The 22081-nt window shown below is 34.3% G+C and overlaps 2 protein-coding genes and 1 long non-coding RNA gene across 7 annotated transcripts; 2 read left to right on the top strand and 1 right to left on the bottom strand.

The window, feature by feature from the left end:
- Positions 1-4028, top strand: LOC147385546 (putative purple acid phosphatase 20). The gene is made up of 5 exons (XM_086422666.1): positions 1-332; positions 1457-1748; positions 2251-2825; positions 3236-3324; positions 3610-4028. Exons 1-5 carry the CDS (start codon positions 189-191, stop codon positions 3794-3796), a joined length of 1287 nt encoding a protein of 428 aa, XP_086278792.1. The 5' UTR covers positions 1-188; the 3' UTR covers positions 3797-4028.
- Positions 4029-6996: 2968 nt separating this feature from the next.
- Positions 6997-17965, bottom strand: LOC147385544 (nifU-like protein 4, mitochondrial). 5 transcript variants are annotated; one of them, XR_015171775.1, is made up of 3 exons: positions 17576-17965; positions 16301-16447; positions 6997-7400 (listed from the first exon to the last, which is right to left on the bottom strand). XR_015171775.1 is itself a non-coding variant. In XM_086422668.1 (3 exons), the coding sequence occupies exons 1-3, from the start codon at positions 17666-17668 to the stop codon at positions 7198-7200; spliced, it is 438 nt and encodes a 145-aa protein (XP_086278794.1). In that variant the 5' UTR covers positions 17669-17958; the 3' UTR covers positions 6997-7197. The 5 variants fall into 5 exon arrangements, 1 of the variants encoding a protein (XP_086278794.1); XR_015171774.1 differs by having other exon boundaries at positions 16301-16442; positions 17511-17964; XR_015171773.1 differs by having other exon boundaries at positions 17511-17938.
- LOC147385545 (uncharacterized) lies at positions 8039-14197 on the top strand. Its single transcript, XR_015171777.1, has 6 exons — positions 8039-8347; positions 10301-10344; positions 10500-10568; positions 12034-12140; positions 12763-12886; positions 13619-14197. It is a non-coding gene; the product is annotated as an uncharacterized LOC147385545 (long non-coding RNA).
- Positions 17966-22081: the final 4116 nt, after the last annotated feature.

The raw sequence follows: 22081 nt of genomic DNA, 5'->3' as shown, positions 1-22081 counted from the left end.
CGTGTAGACATAACCTCGACATTTGTACTAAGTGTGAAACGCTACTAACTGACAAATAAATACGAAGATGTTTCCAAAAGAGCGGTCCCATACCCTTTGAGGCCCAACTGCGTTAATAAATATAAACCCAAGGGACTTTCTTCTTCTTCATTTTCGGTGTTTGAAGATTTGGTATCTCTTCTGCTTCCATGGCTGTTCGAGTACTACTTCTTTCCTTGGCTTTTGCTGGTTTTCTTTTTCTTCGATGTGTTCTCTCTTACGATCGTCCACCATCCAGACCAACCATTTCGGTTCCTCTATCAGATGATAAAGATTCAACTTCACCCCAACAGGTATTAATCTTTCTTTTAACTTCAGATCATTAATCCCATAATAATTTTTGCCCTAATTGTGTTATTTAGACTTTAGGGAGTTGTTTGGTTGCAATTATAACTTTATTCCAATTTGAGTTCTCAGGATGTAATTGTAAATCTTTTTTTTTTTTTTTTTCAGAAAAATAATAAAACAATTAATGGGAAGATTGAACTTCTACGTCGTGGTCTAGTACAGATAGGGGATAATGTACTGTTGGGAGTTAGGTAGTTTATCACTACCGAATTTCAATGTTTCTGGCCCACTGATCAGTGACTAAATGGCCAAATCTGCATTAAAAAAAGGAAAAAAAAAATGTCCTATTTTAGGTTCAACGAACGGTTGAGATTTCTTTTCTAATGTCACGTGACGTTTGACGTATATCTTAATCAAACTGACGGTTGAGATGGAGGAAAGACAAGGTTGTTGGGATCAACGCTGAGAATATCTAGGGATAAACTACCATCTCAGTTGTTCGTTTTAACGGAGAACCTCAAATGTCGTTTGAGATTATAAGAAAATACGAGTCTCAAACGAAACGGCTGAGATGAGAGAGTATTCCTTGAGATTCTCAAACATGGATGGATCAACCCACTCGACGGAACTTTGAGTGAGAAATTTACCAAACTATGGCCTAGATTTGAAAAAAGCTGTTTTTTTACACGATCCAAGACTTTGAAAATGGGCCGAACTCCAATTTTAAACTTCCATTATTGGGTGACCCGTCTAAACACGTGTCAGAAATTAGGAAATCGAATCTGACAGATTACGTATGGGTAAAGAAATGGATGTCCCAAGATTCTTATTGGAGGAAATATTTGATTCTCCTTAGTAACATAAAACTACTATAAGTCAACGTCAATTAATCAAATTGATCGAATATTCGGATAAAAAATCACGGATTTTTCTTCAACAGGTTGAAGACAAGGGCATTTAAGTCATCTTTTATTAGTCTCTCATGAAAGACAATGGTCAAATAGAGTCTGAAGGATGAATTTACAATTTTAAAAATGATGATTTATTAACAAAACATACATCCTTTATTACAGCATATTAAATATAATAATCATCTTTGTTAATTTAAGTTTTCAATTTTAAATTCCAGGTTCACATATCCATGGTGGGTCAGGACAATATGAGAATATCCTGGATTACCGAGGATGATACTCCAGCAATAGTAGAATACAGTGCGACTAAGGGAGTGTACGATATCTCGACAACGGGGGGCACGAATTCGTACAAGTATATCATGTATGAATCCGGACAAATACATGATGTTGTTATTGGTCCCTTGAAGCCGTACACAATATATTACTATCGATTAGGCTCAAATAAGGATATGGAGTTCACCTTTAAAACCCCACCAGCCCAACTTCCTATCAAGTTCGCTGTGGTAGGTAAGAAAATGATGGTTTGACTAATCAAAATTCTATTATCATTTTCGGTTGATTTGATTAAAAATGAAGTTGAACTATTTTTTTTAAAGTTATTTACCCAACTTTATCATCTCCTTTTGCGTGGGTCTAAAATATGCTTTTATTGAAATATTTTGAAGATAAAATTAGTTGTAGGCTTGAGAGCGTTCTTCTAAACTTTGGGAGAGAAAGAAAATTTTTTTTCTCATAGAAAAATCAATCCAGAATTTCACCGAATCTTGGATTGACTAGTTACATGAACCCATGTGTATTGAGGGCATCTCTAATACACAAAATTACCCTCTTTATGTTCCGTGCGATCGGTCAATTGATGTCCCTTACTGAGAAACAATGACAAGTGGAGTCAATTGCCTAGGAAACTCATTTTTTTTCACGTGTCACTATCGCATTGTGTCGTAGGATACTAGAATTTGCGTTTTTATGTTATAGTATTGCACCCTGATCGTATATGCAAAAAATGTAGGTGACCTTGGCCAAACTGGATGGACAGATACAACTCTAAAGCACATAGCGGGATCAAATTACGATGTGATGCTATTGCCTGGGGACTTGTCTTATGCTGACTTCTATCAGCCACTCTGGGACTCATTTGGAAGGCTCGTAGAACCGCTTGCAAGTCAACGTCCTTGGATGGTGACACAAGGCAACCACGAGACCGAGACGATCCCCCTCATCCATTCTACACCTTTCACATCCTACAATGCTAGGTGGCGTATGCCCTTTGAGCAGAGTGGATCCAACTCCAACCTCTACTACTCATTCGAAGTTGTGACGGTCCATGTCATAATGTTAGGATCTTACACTGATTTCAACGCTGGTTCAGACCAGTATAAGTGGCTCCAAGCTGACTTGGCTAAGATTGATAGGAAAAGAACCCCGTGGCTTATCGCACTCATCCATGCCCCATGGTATAATACGAATACCGCTCACCAAGGAGAACATGAATCAGATGGCATGAAGAAAGCCATGGAAAGATTACTTTTTGGAGCTGGTGTAGATGTCATCTTTGCTGGACATGTCCATGCCTATGAACGCTTCGTAAGTTTACATTTCCTTCTTTCTTTCCTATGGTTAATAGATGGAGTATTTTACCTAAAGGCGAGCGAGAAGCCAAAATTATATAATACCCCTTTAAAATTTATATTTATATGTATATAGCATTCGTCGGGAGATATCTTTTATTTGGTAATAAATTATTTTATCAAACAAGGTACAAGTACTTGCATTTACTTTTATCTTTTTAACGATCATTTAAAAAAATGTATAAAAATAAATTTAAATCAAGTAGGTACTTGTTTGGTAAAAGAATTAATTTATTATAGAGGAAATATTTTAAAACTTGGAGATAACTTTGATTCCTTAATGGAGGTGTGTGTTGCGCAAAAAATCTTAATCAACCAATTACACTATATGATACTCACTATTTCATCTCTCAACTTCAATACCAGACTCGTGTTTACAATGGCCAACCAAATGCCTGTGGTCCAGTGCATATCACCATTGGTGATGGGGGCAATCGCCATGGCCTCGTTACAAAGTAAGTTGTTTTGATTTCCCACCAATGTATGTCTTCTTCTAGGGATATTTGGTTGCAAATTGTTCTTGAGATCGATATGCTTTTTCTGTTGAATCAGAATTATTTTTTGACTTAGGTAGGGTAATTCTATTCCATGACACTAATCCACGTGTCAAACAAGATGACTTTGATACAGGATTTGATCTATCCTGGACAGGATGATTCTGCAACCAAACACCCCTGAATTAATTCTTTGCTACCCTTACTTCTGTTATTTTATGATTGTGTACATATATATGTATATAGGTATTTCAATCCCAAACCAGAGATATCACTTTTTAGGGAGGCAAGTTTCGGGCATGGACAGTTTGAGGTGGTGAATGCAAGTCACGCATTGTGGAGCTGGCACAGGAACGACGATGACGAACCTGTTGCGGCTGACACCGTTTGGTTGAGAACCCTTTCATCTGATCCTGTTTGCAAGAAGAAGTAAATTGATTTTACTTTTGTATTGTATATCTAATAATTATCAGTTACAAAAGTAAATTAGTTAGAAGAGTATAGAAAAGTTTCAGATAAATTCAAATTTTAAAGACGTCGGAATGTAGCTTAATTTGTTATGATTCAACTTTGAGCTTAAATGTTAAGACACCAATCTTTTTGAGATTATGGTTGTCCAGGTTAGATTGGCGTGTTACAAGTAAAAGTTGGTGACTTAATAGAAGTTCTTAAATCAATTTTGCACCTCTAAATGTGTTTTGGGAATTTGCGATCTGCGGCTATGTTTAACCATTTTGTGCGATTGGTGATGGGATGAAAATGGTTTTATGGTTGACCCTCACTTAAGAAATCTGCATAGAGTGTGCAACTATTTTAAAAACATTTAAACTGTGTAACTAACTAGAGTAGGTTATTTTGTCGGCAAATAACTCCAAACCCAATCTTAAAAAATCAACAAGTCCAGATATTCTGACTTGAAAATTTTCACTCAATGTGGTAAATGCACAAAACCATAGATCTTTTTCTTCGAGATACATAAGGAAAAAATTTACGATTCTATTCACTTGCCACGTCAATTGAGTACAGAGCGAATGTGTCAGTGTAGACACCCTATTTTTGCATTCGTCTGATTAATCAACTTGTCAACCCGATTGCAACAGTTCCTAATGATGGATGATTATTCTATTGGTATATTTTGTTGTTAGATATGTTTCAGAAATTCGGATGACGTATCTCAAATTAACGAAACTATAGAAACCGCGTTACGCTAAGAAAATATAACTCCAAAAACATAGAAATCATCATCTTGCCAACAAAAAGAAGATTTACGATAAAAATCACTAAAAAATGATTAAATTATCAAAATACCCTTAACCTCAAGACATCCTTAGAGCCTACGTTATGCTTAGGAAAACCCTTTCAAACACATAAAACAACAAATCGAAACCAAATAAATCATTTCGTCAATTTTCATAGAATTCAACAAAATTACGAAAATACCCCTCATAAAGTTCACGATCATTTCGCACAAAAAATTCATAAATGATAAAAACCAACATTCCCATTGAATTTCTTATGAAAAAACCGATTCCAAAACATCTTGGAACATTGAAAACCGACTTAAAATACAAAAAGTCCTCTCCGAGAGCAAAAAGATAATTTTATAATTTTAATAATTAAAATTTTTAAAATTAATAATTAAAACATTAATTAATGTAAAGTAAAATTCTAATTAAAATTAAAGTCAATCAAGTAAGACTAAAGTCAATCTTAAAGTCAATCAAGTAAGACTAAGGTCAATCAAGTAAGACTAAAGTCAAGATCTTAAAGCCAATCAAATAAGAGTAAAGTCAAAATCTTAAACGATATTCTCAATCTTATATAGAATCTATTTGACAACGGTGAACTCAATTTGGAAAAAAGTTTTTATTTTTTTTATTTTTATAAATTTGATCGTTATTTTGCCAAGATAAGATGTATCTTGATGTTGAGAACATCATAAAATTTGGTCGACAAATAGAACTAATGATCATTTTTTTTTCTTGTCTACACAACTAGGTTAGTGGTTTGTATCCAGTCGATGAAGTTGGGCTCTTAATTTAGGTCATGGTATCAACATTTGCATATTTCACTAACCTAGAAAGCTGGTACCTTCGAAATTGTGTGATAGGACATCCAAAAGGTGACTTACAAGTAGAGTGGTTTGGATGAATGCATATGTCGCCCACACGTGTCATAGGGTGAGAGCACCATCATCATTTCTCCAAAAAAAAAAATTACCACCACCAAAAGTGTTTCGAAGAGTGGGCTCATCAGCATGTTTTCCTTTTAGCAGGCTCAGAGCTATTAGGTTCACAATTCATTGGTGTACACACACAGAAAAAGAAAAAAAAAAGGATAACAAATGGCACGGATGAAATAACAACAGATCCCCTAAATTCCCCTCCCATTTGGGATCATACATAAACCATTCACAATATTCAAACTTAAAAATTACAAGCACCTTAAATATTTTCATTCTGATACAACTACCACTCTGCCAGATTACAATTAGTGTATGAGATCCCTCTATATCCACTCTGACACTGCCACAGCCCCACCTTCCACACGCCAACCAAATGCATCTTCTATTAATATGGTTCATGTTTTTGAGAACTATTCCAAAGAGGTCACATACAAAATGAATTGCCTTGGGAGGACATTTTTCTTGGGCCTCTCAAGAAAAGTAATGTACACTAAATAAGCATCTCATGCCTCCCAATTCCCTCCTGGTTCTTCATGAGATATTACTTCTGAGGTCAGTGATTGCTTGATCGATAAATTAACTTGAAAGTGAAACGTGTTATCAGTATGATTCATCCTTGTAGTTATTGTGTGCTACACTTTTTGCTACTATTCATAAAGATGCTCATGTTCTTGTATGCATCTATTTTATACTTAGAAATGGACATGTTGTTTCTTTTATTAATGATTTCGAAACCTGGCCTGGGTTTACCCAATGAAGTCTTAACGGAAAAAAATGTGGTTCCCTATTCTCATTATCATACAAAATGGACTGAATTTCCATTTAGGATGTGAAAGATGATACCTATACAATGGCCAAAACTTCAAGCTCGATAAGGATTTTGAAAACTAAATACTTGAAAGTGAAAGATGATATCCATTCGAGGATCTTAGAAATTATCTTCAGAAAAATGGGCAGAGCCTACAAGCATGAAACCAAACAAACCTCAAAAAAACATATGAAGGCACCACAAAAATTTCGGTTGAAGTTGTCCTAATGAACACGTTTCCTGAACAATCTCTACCTTAAAAGATCAATCTCCCTTACACATGCTTCCCCATTTTCAGTATCATCTACAAGTCCTTGGCTGCATTTTTGTCCACAATTTTGAAATTTACATTAAAAAAATTACACTATAACACATTGAATGAACCAATTATCATACCCATACATGAGGGTTTTATAACTGTCATCCTTAAACCAGTTATTTTCCAAAGATATTGTTGTTTCTCTTCTGAAAGCAAAGAGATGTCAACAATTTGATGAGAGCATTTTCTCTATATTTCATACTTGATACACTGCATATTGCAGGAGGGTCACAATGTTGAGAGATGGGAAATAAGATGTCAAAGTGTGTGAGAGAAGAAATAGAGGTTACCATCTGTGAGATAGACCAATATACACCAGAATTCTCTTTTAAACATAAATAAGATTTATAAACTTTACTCTTCCATTGTTACATGACATCTCATGTGAATATGGATCTTCATAATTCTTCAGATTCACTAGAGTCATCAAATAATCATTTTGTTTACCATATAGTTCGGGAAATTCCAATACAGTCTTCTTTTAAATGAGAAAGATCAACTTACGAAGGAAAAGGAGACTCTCTAAAAATGACCATAACTTAAGAATACCTCAGAAATTGCTGTGTCTTCGGAAGCTGCAGCATTGGAATCCAGAAATAGTGACTTTCCAGATGAATAGAAGTCCATTATTGCTGAAAAAATTTCAGGTTTTACAAGATCCCAAGAAGCATCATCTGACTTTGTTACAGTTATAAAATCCGATTCAAAGAACACTCGAGTAATTCCTGTATTAGCCACGGGAAATTGGTTTAGACCATACATGCTAAATCATTAACTTGCCATTATACACTAGAATAATAATAATACTAAATACAAGCATGATAAGTGGGGTACCTTCGACTTAAGACCAAAGCGTCACAGTTGGGAGTAGTGTTATAAGGACAATAGCAAGGCTATCAAGTTCCCTTTAATTGCTGAATCTTGAAAGTTAATATAGAAAATAGATTCCCCATATTTTTTTTTGGTCCTTTTGTATTGTGCTTTTCCTTCTTTCCATGCATTTTCTTTGTTTAATCATCATGTCTCACACACTTAACTCTCTTTGTGGTAATCAAATTTGTAGATTTTTTTATTATATTTTATCTCTAATTTTTTAAGTATTCTCACTACAAAACAAAGGGGTTTTAGAGGCTGTTTTTTGGGCGATTTAGTGAAGCGCCACCTATATATGTACATCAATGGCGGTTTTACATGGAGTGCCTCCGAACAGATTAAATCAGGGGCGTTTGGTGAGAAACGCCTCAAACGATCGGAAAATAGTGGCCATTTTTGGTAAAATGCCTCCAAAGGGATGAGTACTAGAGGCGATTTTTGCGAAACCGCCGACGAAAACCTGAACCCTCATTTAATCAAACCCTAACCCTCTTCCTCTCTATTGCGACGATGACTCAGATTTCTATTTGGGTCTCTTCTCTTCTCTTCTCCCATATTCTCTTCTATAAGCCCTAACCCCAAACCCTAGGTTCGTTGTCTTCTCCACTCAACGACGACGACGAAGACGACTTCACCTCATCTCCTCTCTTCTTTTCTCTCTTACTCTATAATTTGCGATTATATATCTCATCCGACGACAATGATCAAAGAAGTTCATCTCAACCTAGTCTTCAACAAAGTTCATTGCCATCATCATCTTCGAAGAACTTCATACCAGCTCGTCTGTTGCACTCTCTAGGTATGAATTTTAGTTTGTTTTTTAAGGTTAAATCTGATGAATGTTTTCAGTATTTTTCTCTTCTTGTTTCTTTCTTTAATTTTGTTTGGATAGTTTGTTTGTTTGGTTAAAATCTTTTTGAAGTTCTCTCCATATAGATTTAAATAGAAATGGATGTGGTAATATACCCAAATAAACATGAAAAATGAGGTAATTGCCTGATGAAAGATCTATGGTTGAATTTTAGGGTCTTTATACGAGAAGAATTATTCGACAAATAGTAGTAAAATACAAACTATCTTCCTTGAGAGCATTTGAAAAAAAAAACTAGCTGAAAATGTTTTTTGATAACAACTAAAAATCATACCTTAAATTAAAAATCGTAGATGGCAAAGGACGAAAATGAAGACTAGCTGAACAATTTGAAAAATAAATAAAAATTAGAAAAACTACTTTAAATTCCCATCTTAAAATAAAAATAAAAAAAATTGAACACAGAACCAACTTGGCTTTTACCCCTCCAGAGTACCTAAGGATAGTTATCGATGAATTGTCTATAATGTCCAATACTGCTTGTTGTTGGTAGTTTTCTCTTTATCTATCTATCCATGTGAAGTCCATCATTGTCCATCTCACTCTTTGTTTCTCAACACATCAAAATTGGTGGTCACGAGATTGGGTCTATCATGATCCCTTCTAAGAATTAGCATGCAGATAATTAAAGATCACATGGCTTAACTGAAAATTTCTCATTGAAATTTTTTTGGATAAAATAAAAGCAGAGATTATGAGGTCTATAAAGGTTTCTAGAGGTGCACAGATAGAGGAATGATTTTTATTGAAATTTTTTTTGTAAAATAGATAGCCAAAAAGGAAAAAAAGATAAAACTAGGTTTAATGATAGCAATCGTGCCATTGTTAAAAAACAATCTACCAAGGTCATGCACTTAATAGAACTTAGGTTCTGACATCATGTTTAAAAAATAATTGTTATTGATAATTTGATGTCATTACAAAACCACATAGTTTGTATAGAACATTACTAAGAACAAAAAAATAGAAGAAAATAGTTCTTAACCCCGAGTCTCTGACTTTTATGAACGTTTTAAATATTATTCTTGATCTCTACCACAACCTTCCATATGTCACAACTCACCATTTGTGTTAAGATACTCTTAATACAATTCTATGTACCTTAATTATCTGTCATAATATATTGCACCCTACGTCCTATTATGTTGATATTTATTGTTGTGCAATAATGAACAAGTTTCATGACTCCTTTCAGTTGGTGTACCAAAAATTGGATGCATTGATCTCCAGTGATGATTCTATTAAATAGATAATGGTTACATAGATTTGGCTAACATAACCACATAACTATTGTAACTACAACACCCACATGATTTGGTGTATCTTGACAGATTTTAATAAACTACTACATAACTACTACACTAATACCAAGGGCATTAAACATTAATCTCTTGCATTGATTCAAATACTTTAACTAGATGTATTATAAGTTCTTCTAGTGATCACAACAAAAATTAGGGCTTTTAGAGGCTCATATTTGGGCGATTTCTCTTTTGTAAATTCCCATTCTTTTTATTTATTTATATTATTTTAATTTTTCCTGACTTTTTAGGTTAATTTTAAGCTAATCATTGGGGTTTAAGTGTAAAAGTTTAGCTTTTGGGTACCCATTTGGACTAATTTTACATTTATGTTTTTTGTTTGGGGGTTTTAAGGGAGCATGCAATCATTTTTATAGATACCAATTTTATGTTTTAGTTCACATTTTTCTTGATTTGGCAAAGTTAATTACTTGGTTGTCATTCTGCCCAGCAACCATGAGCGTGTGGGACATAGACCCATTGAACCTGCACAATTTGCCACTTTGTGAACTACTAGTCCTTAATAAGTCAATACTGAACTTGAGGAAAACTTCTAACCTTCTTGGATTGGTGATGGCAGGGCCAATTGTCCAAGCTACATCTGAGGGTGGACGTCTGATTAAGGTATTACCTATGCTATATTTATTTATTTTTTACCTTACTTAGTGCACTCGCATTTGTTTTTCGTCCTTGAGCATAGCATGTAGAGCAGAAACTAGTAAGTAATAATAATAACCTTCACATATGTCTGATCCATCTCCTTGTATTTCGATGGTTAGGTATTTGAAACACTTCTCCAGTCATTTTAGATCACTGTTTTGAATGCCTACAAGTCAAAGTTTGCTCAGGTAAGTTTAGTTGTAACTCCAGTTTGTTTGTTTTTTGTGGCGTCTCCTTTTCATTTATCTATGTTATTGATAAGCATTGAATAAGTGGTCCTTGAAATCAACAATTTTTTTGTTCCTTTGGTTATCTCTTTTTTTTTTTTTGATTGATAAGCTGGGGTTAAAGGGACCCCACCCTAAAACACTACTACCGAGTGTAGATACAAACTAAGTCTTCCTCAACAATTCTCCGAAGTTCTTGAGGAACATTACATATATCTTCAATAACGAAAAAACCATCTGAATAAGTACCTAATTTCGCTAAATAATCCGCTGCCCGATTTGTTTCTCTCCACAAAAACTCAAACGAACAACTCACAAAAGTTTGGCTCTGTTCTGCAATTTCCAGCAGCATTTCCTCACATTTCCATGATGAAACGATTTCATTCTTTATGCATTTAATAGAGTATAACGAATCGGAAGAAATCAGAATACGATTCAGTCCCCTCACCCTTGCATATCTCATAGCTTCTACAATTGCTTGCAACTCAATTTGGATAATGTCATCTGCAGAAATATTGCTCTAGCCTACAAAAAGTAATGTACCATCACTATTTCTGCCAATAAACCCCAAACCCGAGCCTTGCACTGATCGAACTCCATCAGTATTAATTTTCACCACGTCCACCTCTGGTTTTGACCAAGAAATGAGCTTTAAATCTGAATTAACAATGGAGTAGCAGCAGCTCCAATTGTTTAAAATCTGCCCATAAACATGACTAAATCTTTCCTCATTCGATAAGCCATCAAACTGGTTTTGTATCACCTCTCCAACCTGTTTCAAAACAACTTCCTTTGGGGAATTAATTTCTGCAAACACTCATTGATTTCTTTCCTTCCAACAGTAGTAAACCACTACACAAAAAGAAGTATAAAGCAATTGTTTTATCTGTTTACATTGAAATCTCACACTCTTAATCACCTGAATTTCCGCCTCTATTGAGTCCACTCCTACTCGTAAAATTCCGAATTTCTTCAAACACTCAATCCAGATCCATCTAGTATATGGACATCGATAGAACAAATGATCATTTGTCTCTTGATGGCTATAACACAAAGAGCATCGAGACACCCATTTGAATCCCCTCTTATTTAGATTTTCCACTGTAGAAAGCCTCTTCTGAACCGCTAACCATGCAATAAAAGAAAACCTTGGAATACAATTACTCCAAATAATTTTCTTCTAACCAATTGACTCTTGCCTTTCACATAGCGCCTAGTGAGCCAATTTAGACGAGAATTGGCCATTTGATGTAAGTTTCCAAATTATTCTATCCCTCATCAGCATCTTCGGGATTGGTCTCTCTGAAATGATATCAATAATTGTTTGCATGCGATCGTTATATGGTCTTGGAAACACCCACCTTCTGTCCACAATAAAATTTCGAATAACTGCATTTGAGTGACTATGATTTCCATTTAATTGTAGTTTGCGATGTTCTATGCCTGTGCGTTGAATCCTAAAAACTGTGGTGTGAGATTTGCGGTTATGTTTGTAGATATTTTTGTGTCCCAAACATTCCCTCCACTTACAAGGTAAATTTTTTGTTTTGTTTTTGTCTAATTGATACTCAACAGTTGATCGGAAAGAGACCTCTTTAACTGTTAGAATTATTTAAAGCCTCTCATTCTATATTATTTATGATACCAAATTTGACATGCTGAAATATAAGGTAAGTCCCCCCCCCCCCCAATTCTCACTAAAGTCAGGCCTCTACTCATGTCCATGTAGGCACCCACGAGCATGTCATTTAGTTTGTAAAAAAAAGTGTATAATTACATCCAAACCCATATATACTATATCAGCTGGAAACTCATCAGATTTGTGCAGCATAATATGTGGTTATGATCTTTTAATCACTTTCACACACACACACACACACACACACACACTCCCAAGCTTGCCAATTTCCCTTGTTGGCACATGATCTATGTAGCGATGGTGTGTTCATATTTGCAAGTTCTTCTATTACTAGGGATTAGATGAGGACCAACACATTACTTGTCATAAGATGTTCTTTCCATATTATAATATAATTTTCAATTGGAAACTCTTTTTGTCTTTATCTTTTTTTTTCTTCTAATAATTCATGTTTTAGGTGATTGCTTCGACAGTTTTGTTTGTTATATCTAATGTTATATACACTGATTTATACAGGAGTATGGTATTAAAGGATTTCCGACAATAAAGGTGTTTGCACCTGGTAAACCTCCAGTTGACTACCAAGGTGCGAGGGATGTGAAACCTATTGCTGAATATGCACTCTAGCAGATATGTTTCGGTACGAGTACATGGCTAGGAGCTTGGAATTTTCCTTTGTAAATTATTTTGTAGGAGTGCCAACTTCTTACATAGCTTTCTGTATTTTTTCTTGTCGATAAATCATTAATTATTGAATAACCACCATCGTAATATAAAATGGGGGTGAATTTCGTGCAAAATATACTTTTGCGAAATGAAATCTTCAGTCTTATTTATTCAGCAAATGGTCATCCAAATAGGCCTCAAAATTCTTGACTGAAATGCATATATTCTTAATGGTTGTCTTCATTAATAGCAAAACTAGATTACCTATATTTAGTTTTATTTACATAGCTGTTGAAAAAAATCTCACTCTGTCCTCATTAAAAGGAGAGAGAAAATCTGCTTTAACAAAACAAAATCAAAGTTTGTTCATTAGTAACCATTTTTATTTCCTATTTTGTGCCTTTTTACCTTAGTACTTGTTTGGATGGTGGTGCTCAAATCAATTATTTCTTACGTACTTTGTTTAGAATCAATCAAACATTTACAAATCTAAGAAACTAGGAATCTGAACTTTAGGAAGACTAAAACAAACGACCCATCCGAACAAAACCCTTCATTGCTTAAATCCTTTTCTGATCTAGGCGCTTCTTAATATCAAATTAGCCAAATCCTTTTTAACTTAATCTTCTTTCCTATGAGCATCATCCATTTGCTAGTTGATTAGTTCACACTTTTAAGACAATGCAACGACCTATTCTTTTCTTAGAAGTGAGATCAAGACCAATGAGACGAGGGGATAGATCTGTGACAAGTGGCCGTGGAGATGGTTGGAAGCTCTACTTGGTCAAAGAGGGGAGGATGTTTATGAACCTGTATATATATTATGAGAACTAGAGGGCTGTGGTGTTGGTTTGCCAATGTGGTTGTCCATTTAATTGTCTTTCTTTTAGAGGAGTCCTTGTTCAGCTTGCTCCCCTGATCTAAACCATATTGAATATCATGGGCTCAACATCATATAGAAATGTGCTACAGATCTGTTTTGGAGTTTGGCAGTCTTGTGGAATGCAACCAATGACTGTAGACCCCTGTAATGGGAGAAGGGAACTTTTTTTCCCCCTCTTGAGAGTTGTATGGAGTTGCTTGACTATGTCACATGTGCTATGAAATTCTCAAGTTTGTGAAAGATCACTTAGTTGTACTCAGGGTTGTCTGAGCATGCCACCACTATGGCATTTTGTGAGAGTTGAAATGTGGACCAGTGGGTACCTCATTAGACCCTGTGAAGGGGGCGGGTCCATACTACACATAGTTGATCATATGGATTTGGAGGTATAGAGTCACGTTGCTTAACTTTCCTTTGTCTACTGTGATATTTTTTTCCGGTTCTTCCAATGGACTACTAATCTTAGTGCCTATTATGTGAACCAGCCATCCAGTGTACCAGAAGTGTTGGGTCCGCTATATGAATTATCAATAGTGCTTGCTCAAAAGACTACATTGGCGGTAGGACTATCTATTACAATAATTTTTTTTCTATGCTATTGTTCTACAATGACAACTAAACTGGCATTTTGTTATTTAAAGCCATATTCAAGTACATGGAAGATAATTAGACAATTGTGGGAGATGTGTTGAGGTTTTACACATTGTCTTGATTATGGCTTTGTCTGTTTCATCCAGGTTTTACTCCAGTTCAGGCAAATTGCTCATGAGGTGTCTCAATCAACTGTCATTGGTTGGGGCAGAAGACCTGTAGCTTTACAAGCTCAACCAGAGGCTGAGCAGGTGAGTGCATCCTAGTTATTTGCCTTACGTGACAATTGGAATGTCTTATTACATCTCAAGTCCTCAAATGTTTCCTTGCAATGGTTTTAATGAAGCCCTTAATGGGTTTGTTGATGATGGATGGTCCAATATGGGAATTGACGGCGTAGATGACATTTCCATTCTTGTAAACTCATCTCCTAGCAAGATTATTGGTGTAAATATTGGCTTTGTTTATAATTCATAGATTTGTCTCTTTTTTTATAGTGAAAATATTCGTGAATACGTAATTTGTTTTAGAATTTCGTAGATGCATGTTTGGTAGATTGTAGTTTATGTTTGGTAAAATATTCATTTACAGGTTGTGGCATCTTTTTATAAACAAGTGATAAGTGAAATTTGGAGTGCCAATAGCAGCTCTTTTTTTTTATTATTATATAATTGTAGGTTTTATTTTGGAATGAATATTTTATTAATTTTTTTTACAACATTAGAGGCGGTTTTGAACTGCCTCTAATGTTGTTTTTTTTTTAAATTAAATTTGTTATTAGGGGTAGTTTTCAAACTGCCTCTAAAATATAAAAACCGCCCTTAAATAATAATATTAGAGGCGGTTTTAAAACTGCCTTTAAATTATTATTATTAGAGGCGGATTTCAAATAGCCTCTAAAATATAAGAACCGCCCTTAAATCATATTCTTTAGAGGCGGTTTTTAAACCGCCATTAAATTATTATTATTAGAGGCGGTTTTCAATAGCCTCTAAAAATATAAAAAACGCCCTTAAATCATTATGTAGAGACGGTTTTAAAACCGCCCTTACTTGGCCACTGAAAGGAATCAGCGACGCCACACCGCCCTTAAATATATTGGAGGTGGTTTAGTCGAAATTGGAGGCATTTTAAAACCGCCTCTAAATACCCCATATTTTGTAGTGTCTTAATTTCCTTATTTTCTAGAAGAGTCATGATGAATGCAAGTGGTTAGGTATGCGGTTGACATAGCAAGGGCACAGAACCATAGATCATTTTCATCGGGATACACATGAAAAAGATGTGTGGTTCTGTGCTGCCACATCAGCCGCGTACCCAACCACGTACCGAGACCGCGTGCATTCATCGTTATTCTTTCTAGAATACTACTAATTTACTTATATACTTTTATATTTATACCTTGTTTAGTCCTCAGTTAACCCCAGTTTTGGGGATAAGGCTTTGATGATGATGATGATGACATTGTTGAGTCCTCTTGTCAGGATATTTAGAGGGCGAAAAGAAATACCTCGGACAATTGGACGCTTGGCACCCAAGCCATGTATCCAGGCAATATTCGTGGTGAAGTAGACATGTTGAGCCTAATTTTGAATGTCTAACCAACCCAACTTTTAGCCCTCACAATTTCAAGATTCTGTAATACTAATTCGAGCTCTTGTGATTGGAACCTACGCTATAGAAAGATTGAGAAGTGAGACCATCAGATGCAAACAAATATTGAACCATGTCCGCATCATTTAACCCTTCGAAGTAAACATTAAGACAGACAAACACAAAAGTCCTAAGAAGAAGATTGACAAAAAGAGACAGTGTAGGTCTCCAACAAGAAACAATCAAGGCCTCCAACAAGAAACAATCAAGGCCAAAGAATGAGAAAAGAGAGAAAGAAAGAAAGAAATATGGAAAGCATACCATCAATTGTGAGTGGTGAGTTAATGGCTGCACGAACATTTGGAAAGTCTGCACTCCCAACTTCCATAACGTGCTTTCCAGGGTAGAACATGAAAGATGACAGATTCGGCATTGATTGTGTCTGAATAAACATGCTCCTCCTCTGTTCTGTGCAAATTAGCATCAAAATTAGAACATATTATTGCACATATTTCATTGTCAAAGCCTTATCCCAAAACAGATTACATACATTTCCTTTAAGGAATGCAAAAGATTATATACTAAAAACTAATATTTGCTTTTTTTCCTGGCTGTTTAAGAGATGAACCATGAAAATTATACCCAAACTATTGAAGCCAACATTCTTCTATGGTTCCAAAAGTGGTAAACTGGAAAACAAAGAGTAGATTTTTTTTTTTGAGTCAAGATGACAAGATGATTGGTCACATTTAGAAAACCATCCCTTCATGGATACTAAATAACTTTGTTCTCCAAACAAAAACAGAAAGGATTCTCAATTTATTTAATGATTAATGCTGGACCTCAGTTGGGGTGGGGGGCATCTTGACATGGTGGCTCATGCATGCCCGTAGATGCATTTTCTGAGATATGCGTAAAACACATCATCGGACATGCGTGCGCCACCACGTCAAGATGTCCCCATGTGTCCCCGCTGAGGTCACTCCAGCAATGCCCATTTCATAATTATTATTACTTTTTGGGTCAACAAGTAAACCAACAAAGTTGGTGTTCAAAATATTGAAAGGTAGTCTTCCTTCCTCTACTTCATTGAAAAACTGCAAATAACATGCAAAATTCTCTATTTAAATCACTTTCTAGCTATGGCTCTCGAACCCCACAAAATTACAATTATGTAACCACCACAACATTTTCTACCTAATCAGTAAAAGTAACTTGAAACTGCAATTTGGGCAAAAACTGATGCAACGTGGAGTCGTGGACCCAAGACCAGGTTTATTTAGTTGACTAATTTCATTAGAATTCTCTTTTGTTTTAAAAAGGGTTCCTAAGTTTTCCATTAAAATGAGAGAATTTTTCCACTACACTCATCTTACAATTTCAGAACTTAAAAGCTAACCGAAAACTAATCTCTCAAGAATCCCTAACAAGAAAAGCCCAAAAGGAAAGATTTTCAAAAGTCGTAAACAAGAGAAGTGGTGAACCCAATTAGATAAACGAAAAGAACAGCTAACAGAAGCAACCAACTAACCTCACAAATGGCTCCAATTAGTGATATTAAACGAAGATGGAAAAGTTTTCTGATTTAGAAAGTACCAAGTTGTTGTTGTTAAGGAAGAATAGGAGAAGAAGTCGCGACGAAATAAAAGAAGGGTTTTGTCTTCTGCGTGACGATTTGATCTTCTTCATCTCTACTATTTTGATGTTCAGAACTACCTGAATAGAAAGGAGGAGTGTTGGATTGACTTTACAATTTACATCGATTCACGCTTTCCCTGCGTGGAAGTGGGCACGGAATCATAGATGCTTTTTACAAGTATCTCGAAGAAAAGTATCTATGGATCCGTACATATCCACGTCATCAAAGTGTGAATCCAAGTTGAAGTCAAACATGCAGCACGTCGAATTGAAGAGAAAATAGGTTGCAAATTGGGGAGAGGGAAATTTTTTTATTGAACCCTCCCTTTACATGACACGTGATCTGATCCACCATTTGTGCCCGCTACACCCACGTGACACATTTTTTCGTGGTGTAATTATAAAAGCACCCCCCCAAAATTAATAAGGGCAACCCACATCATAACTGAATTACTTTGTTTTATATGGGTTAAAAATTTCGGAATGAGCTGATTTTTGTGAGGATGATCTCCACAATAAGGACATCATCTTCACAAAAAATCAACTCATTCTGAAACTTCTAACCCCGTCAAAACAAATTCAAGAACCATAAATCATATTTTTTTTTTTGTAAACTAGTTTTGATGAGATTTTAATTTTCGGAATGGGCTGATTTTTTATAAGGATGATCTCCTCATCATAGAGATCAACCTCACAAAAAATAAACTCATTCCAAAACTTTTAACCCATGTAAGACTAAACAATTCGGTTATGTGTGAATTGTTCTTCTTAATTTGTGGGCTGTTTTTATAATTATCCTTTCGGGTGTAGTCTAAGGAAGTGAGAACGTGCATTGAGAAAAAGGTGGGTGTAAATAAAATGCTCAAACTACAATCACTAGTAAATTTTATTAGGGAGCATTCGAAGGTCTTAAAGAGAGTTAAACATTGTGTCAAATATTTTTTCAAAAAATCAGCCCATTCTGAAACTTCTATCCTCATCAAAGGTGGTTTACAAATAATTGACGATCCACATTTCTTCAATTTGTAAATTAGGGTTAGAAGTTTCAAAATATGCTCTTTTTTTTATTTAGGATAATCTCTTCATCATAGGATCATTCTCACAAAAAATCAGTCCATTCTAAAACTTCTAACCCATAGTTTGAAAATTGTTTGGCTCCCTTTGGGCCCTTCGAATGCTTCTCTTTATCAAATGCACCCATTTGATGTAGACAATCACTTCTAACTTCTACAGCTAATGGGAATCGGAAGCTAGAGGAATTCACAAATACCCACCACATGTTTGATAAAATGTAATTATTGAGTTAGGCTAGCATGACTCACTTACTTGCGCTTTCACCTTATTAGAGGTGGATCATCATGTAGCATTTTTAAACGGTTGAAATGATATCACTTTGAGAGAAAAAAAAAAAAAAAGGTTGGGAGGGGGGCAAAATCATTTCCTTTAAATTCGAGGGTTTGATAACCATTCATTTTCAAAAAAAAAAAAAAAAATTGATAGGATTTTAAAATAAAAATAGAGAGATTTACCGATAGCTTACTTTATCAAGTTTATTACTAAACAAACTTACTTTATGAATCAAGCTAGCAATAGTAAGATTTAAAATCTTACTAAGTGTTGTTGCGCTCACATAGATTTTTTTTTTTCGAATATTTTTCAAAGTTCTTAAAATATTATCGTTTATAACTTTGTGACATCAGATCATATTTTTGGATGACACAAATTGATGTGGTTAGGATCCACTCCAAGGCATGTTAAGTAACAAATTAAAAACATCAATTTGAATTTTATGACGTGGATCCTCACTACCAGGTTTGTTGGGTAACAAACTTCACAAAGTACGATTCCCTTGGACTTGTCAAAATTCAAAGGAGTTTTTTGAGAGATTTACCAACAGACTTATCTGTTACAATTTAATTATAAAAACTCCATTTATAAAATTTGTTGCTTGAACAAACTTACTTTATGAATCAGGCTAGCATGATTAATATAATAAGATTTCAAATTTTAATAAGGGTTGGGCCCACATGGATTTTTAAAGTGGAAATTCAACATTACAACCTTCTTGATTTCATGAAAAAACTCATATTTAAAAAATAAAATAAAAAAATAATTCAAAAAATATTCTTTCTTGAGTTTGATTGAATCTATTTGAAAATAGATGGCTATCGAACTCTCAAATTAAAATTATTTTTTTCATTCATGAAAATTCTTATAATTTTTTTCTTTATAATCCTATTGCACTAAATCATGTTTTTAGATACCACAACTCCAAAGTATTTTAAGTAACAAATTAATTCAAATGATTTGAATTTTATGAATTGGACCCCCACTCCAAGGCATGCTGGGTAAAAAACTTGAGTTTAAAATTAAAATCAATGGGTGAAAAATGATCTCCTTTTAACTATTTCATTTTGGAAATTCTCAAAATTTTGTGGTCATCTTGATAAATCACGATGTGGGTCAGACAACTTTCCTAACTAACTTAGGAAAGGGTTTTCCAATTCAACACAATAATGACTTCACCCATGTTTTACGTTTTTCGTGCTTTACTTTTTTGAATGACACGTCATTCGAACTTAAATTTGATGAAGTCGGCATAGAAAAAAACCTTTATAAGGCAAGCCTTTATAATGGTTAGCTGAGACACTTTCTGTAGGATCGACAATTGTTTTTACTACTTGTTTCTAAATGACACAGGATTTACAGTGATTCTCACAATTCTGATGTGGTGATGTATATATAATCATAGATGATTTTTACTCATATCACGAGAAAATGCATCTATGATTATATGTAGATCCCACGTCAGAATTGTGAGAATGGCAGTAAATACCCAGTGTCATTCCAGCATCTTCCTATCATATTTCAAGGTCCCACTTATAAGTCGGCAAAAGGTTCATTGGTATAAATTGCCTAGTACTTGTTTCAAAATATCATATTTTAAAGTCCCAACTATAAGTCGGCAAAATTCATTGATAAGTGACCCAACAAATTGCCTACATTTTCATTAACTTCTTATGTGACGTGTGCTAGATTCATATATCTTTTTTGTTTTTCAAGGATACATAAAGATGCACAGATGTATATCTCAAGGCATAAAATATATGATTCTAAAACATGCCTTGCTTGGGAGTCAAAATATCATGACTCTTTCATTAATCATTAATCATTAATCATTCATATTTATATAATTATAAAAAACTCCTTATCTTATAGTATTTTGTCCAACCTATATCATTCCTATTGGTAGTATGTGATGCTTTGGTGTATTTCAATTATCAACATGTCATACCAATACTCACACACAACTCTGAATGTATGTCAATATCGTCACGACGTTCAGACACTAATGTCCAACTTATCCATATGCCAAAATGATGGACGAAGAATTTTAGCCAAGGCATAAATAATTATTGAGTTCTAAGACTAAAAAATATGCATATTTATTATTATAACAAGAGAAGGTGGAATAGAAGTGATTTGACACTAAGTTTGAGTGGCCTTAAATGCCTCACTTTTACATTTAAATTTAATATGATCAAGGTCATTTTAGTTAAAATAGAAAAAAGTTGTAATCCTATAAGAAATATCTCCAACAATATTACGTAAAAAAAAAAAAAAATTAGTGTAAAAGTTGATCTTAACTCTAATAGACCCAACACTTGTTTATCTATTCTTAGTATTTAATATTATTTTACTTTACAAATAAATATTGTTAAAACCTATTTAAATCTTACTAAGATACGTGAGTTTATATATTGACATTCAAAAACATGATTCGATGCCATAGACTTGTAGAAAAATGAAATTCTAAAAATTAAAAAAAAAATTCTAAAAAATTCATTGTTAAATTTTAATTTTAAGTTTCGAGAGTTTGATAACCGTTCATTCTCAACACCTTTGATCAAGTTCAAAAATATTATTTATTTAATATTTACTTGTAAAGAGTCTCTTGGAGGATTTTTTTCATCTTTCAATTTTTTAAAGTAAAGAGTTACCACACTTTAAAGAGTCTGTTGGAGATGATCTGAGTACTTTAATTAATTTTAAAAAAATTACAAAATTATCATTTTTATTATGTAATCTTCAAAAATCCTTTAATCAAAAATTTAAATTACGAATTAAATTTTGATACCACCTTCAAATTTTACATTTAGGAGAATAACAAATTAGGATTGAATCCACGTCTCATCAACTTAAGGGAGAGGATTGAAACCCTCCTCTTAACCCTCAATACATGCCATGTCAGTCATAATCTTAAAAATTAAAGTCTAAAATATCCCTTTTTCATAACTTTCTCAAATTATAACATAAGTGGCATGTATTTAGTCTGGGGGTGCAATTTAGCTATAATGACGTGGCCGTTTGTGGGCGCTTCATATAGTTTCTAACTATGTTAATAATTCGCATCAAATTCTCTCTCCTAGGTGCATGTTCCGGTACAAGTAAGCCGAGAAGCCG

The sequence above is a fragment of the Akebia trifoliata genome, chromosome 14 (assembly GCF_017979445.1).
Source record: "Akebia trifoliata isolate Shusen 1 chromosome 14, ASM1797944v1, whole genome shotgun sequence".
In the NCBI taxonomy this organism is placed as follows: domain Eukaryota; kingdom Viridiplantae; phylum Streptophyta; class Magnoliopsida; order Ranunculales; family Lardizabalaceae; genus Akebia; species Akebia trifoliata.
This window is presented reverse-complemented; position numbering and strand designations above follow the sequence as displayed.

Coding starts and splice junctions, on each gene's coding strand:
- LOC147385546 (XM_086422666.1), top strand. CDS start 189: ATGGCTGTTCGAGTACTACTTCTTTCCTTGGCTTTTGCTGGTTTTCTT. Junction 1,749..2,250: donor TATCAAGTTCGCTGTGGTAG/GTAAGAAAATGA, acceptor CAAAAAATGTAG/GTGACCTTGGCCAAACTGGA. Junction 2,826..3,235: donor TCCATGCCTATGAACGCTTC/GTAAGTTTACAT, acceptor CTTCAATACCAG/ACTCGTGTTTACAATGGCCA.
- LOC147385544 (XM_086422668.1), bottom strand. CDS start 17,668: ATGAAGAAGATCAAATCGTCACGCAGAAGACAAAACCCTTCTTTTATT. Junction 16,443..17,575: donor TCCTTAACAACAACAACTTG/GTACTTTCTAAA, acceptor TGCACAGAACAG/AGGAGGAGCATGTTTATTCA. Junction 7,401..16,300: donor CTCACCACTCACAATTGATG/GTATGCTTTCCA, acceptor TGGCTAATACAG/GAATTACTCGAGTGTTCTTT.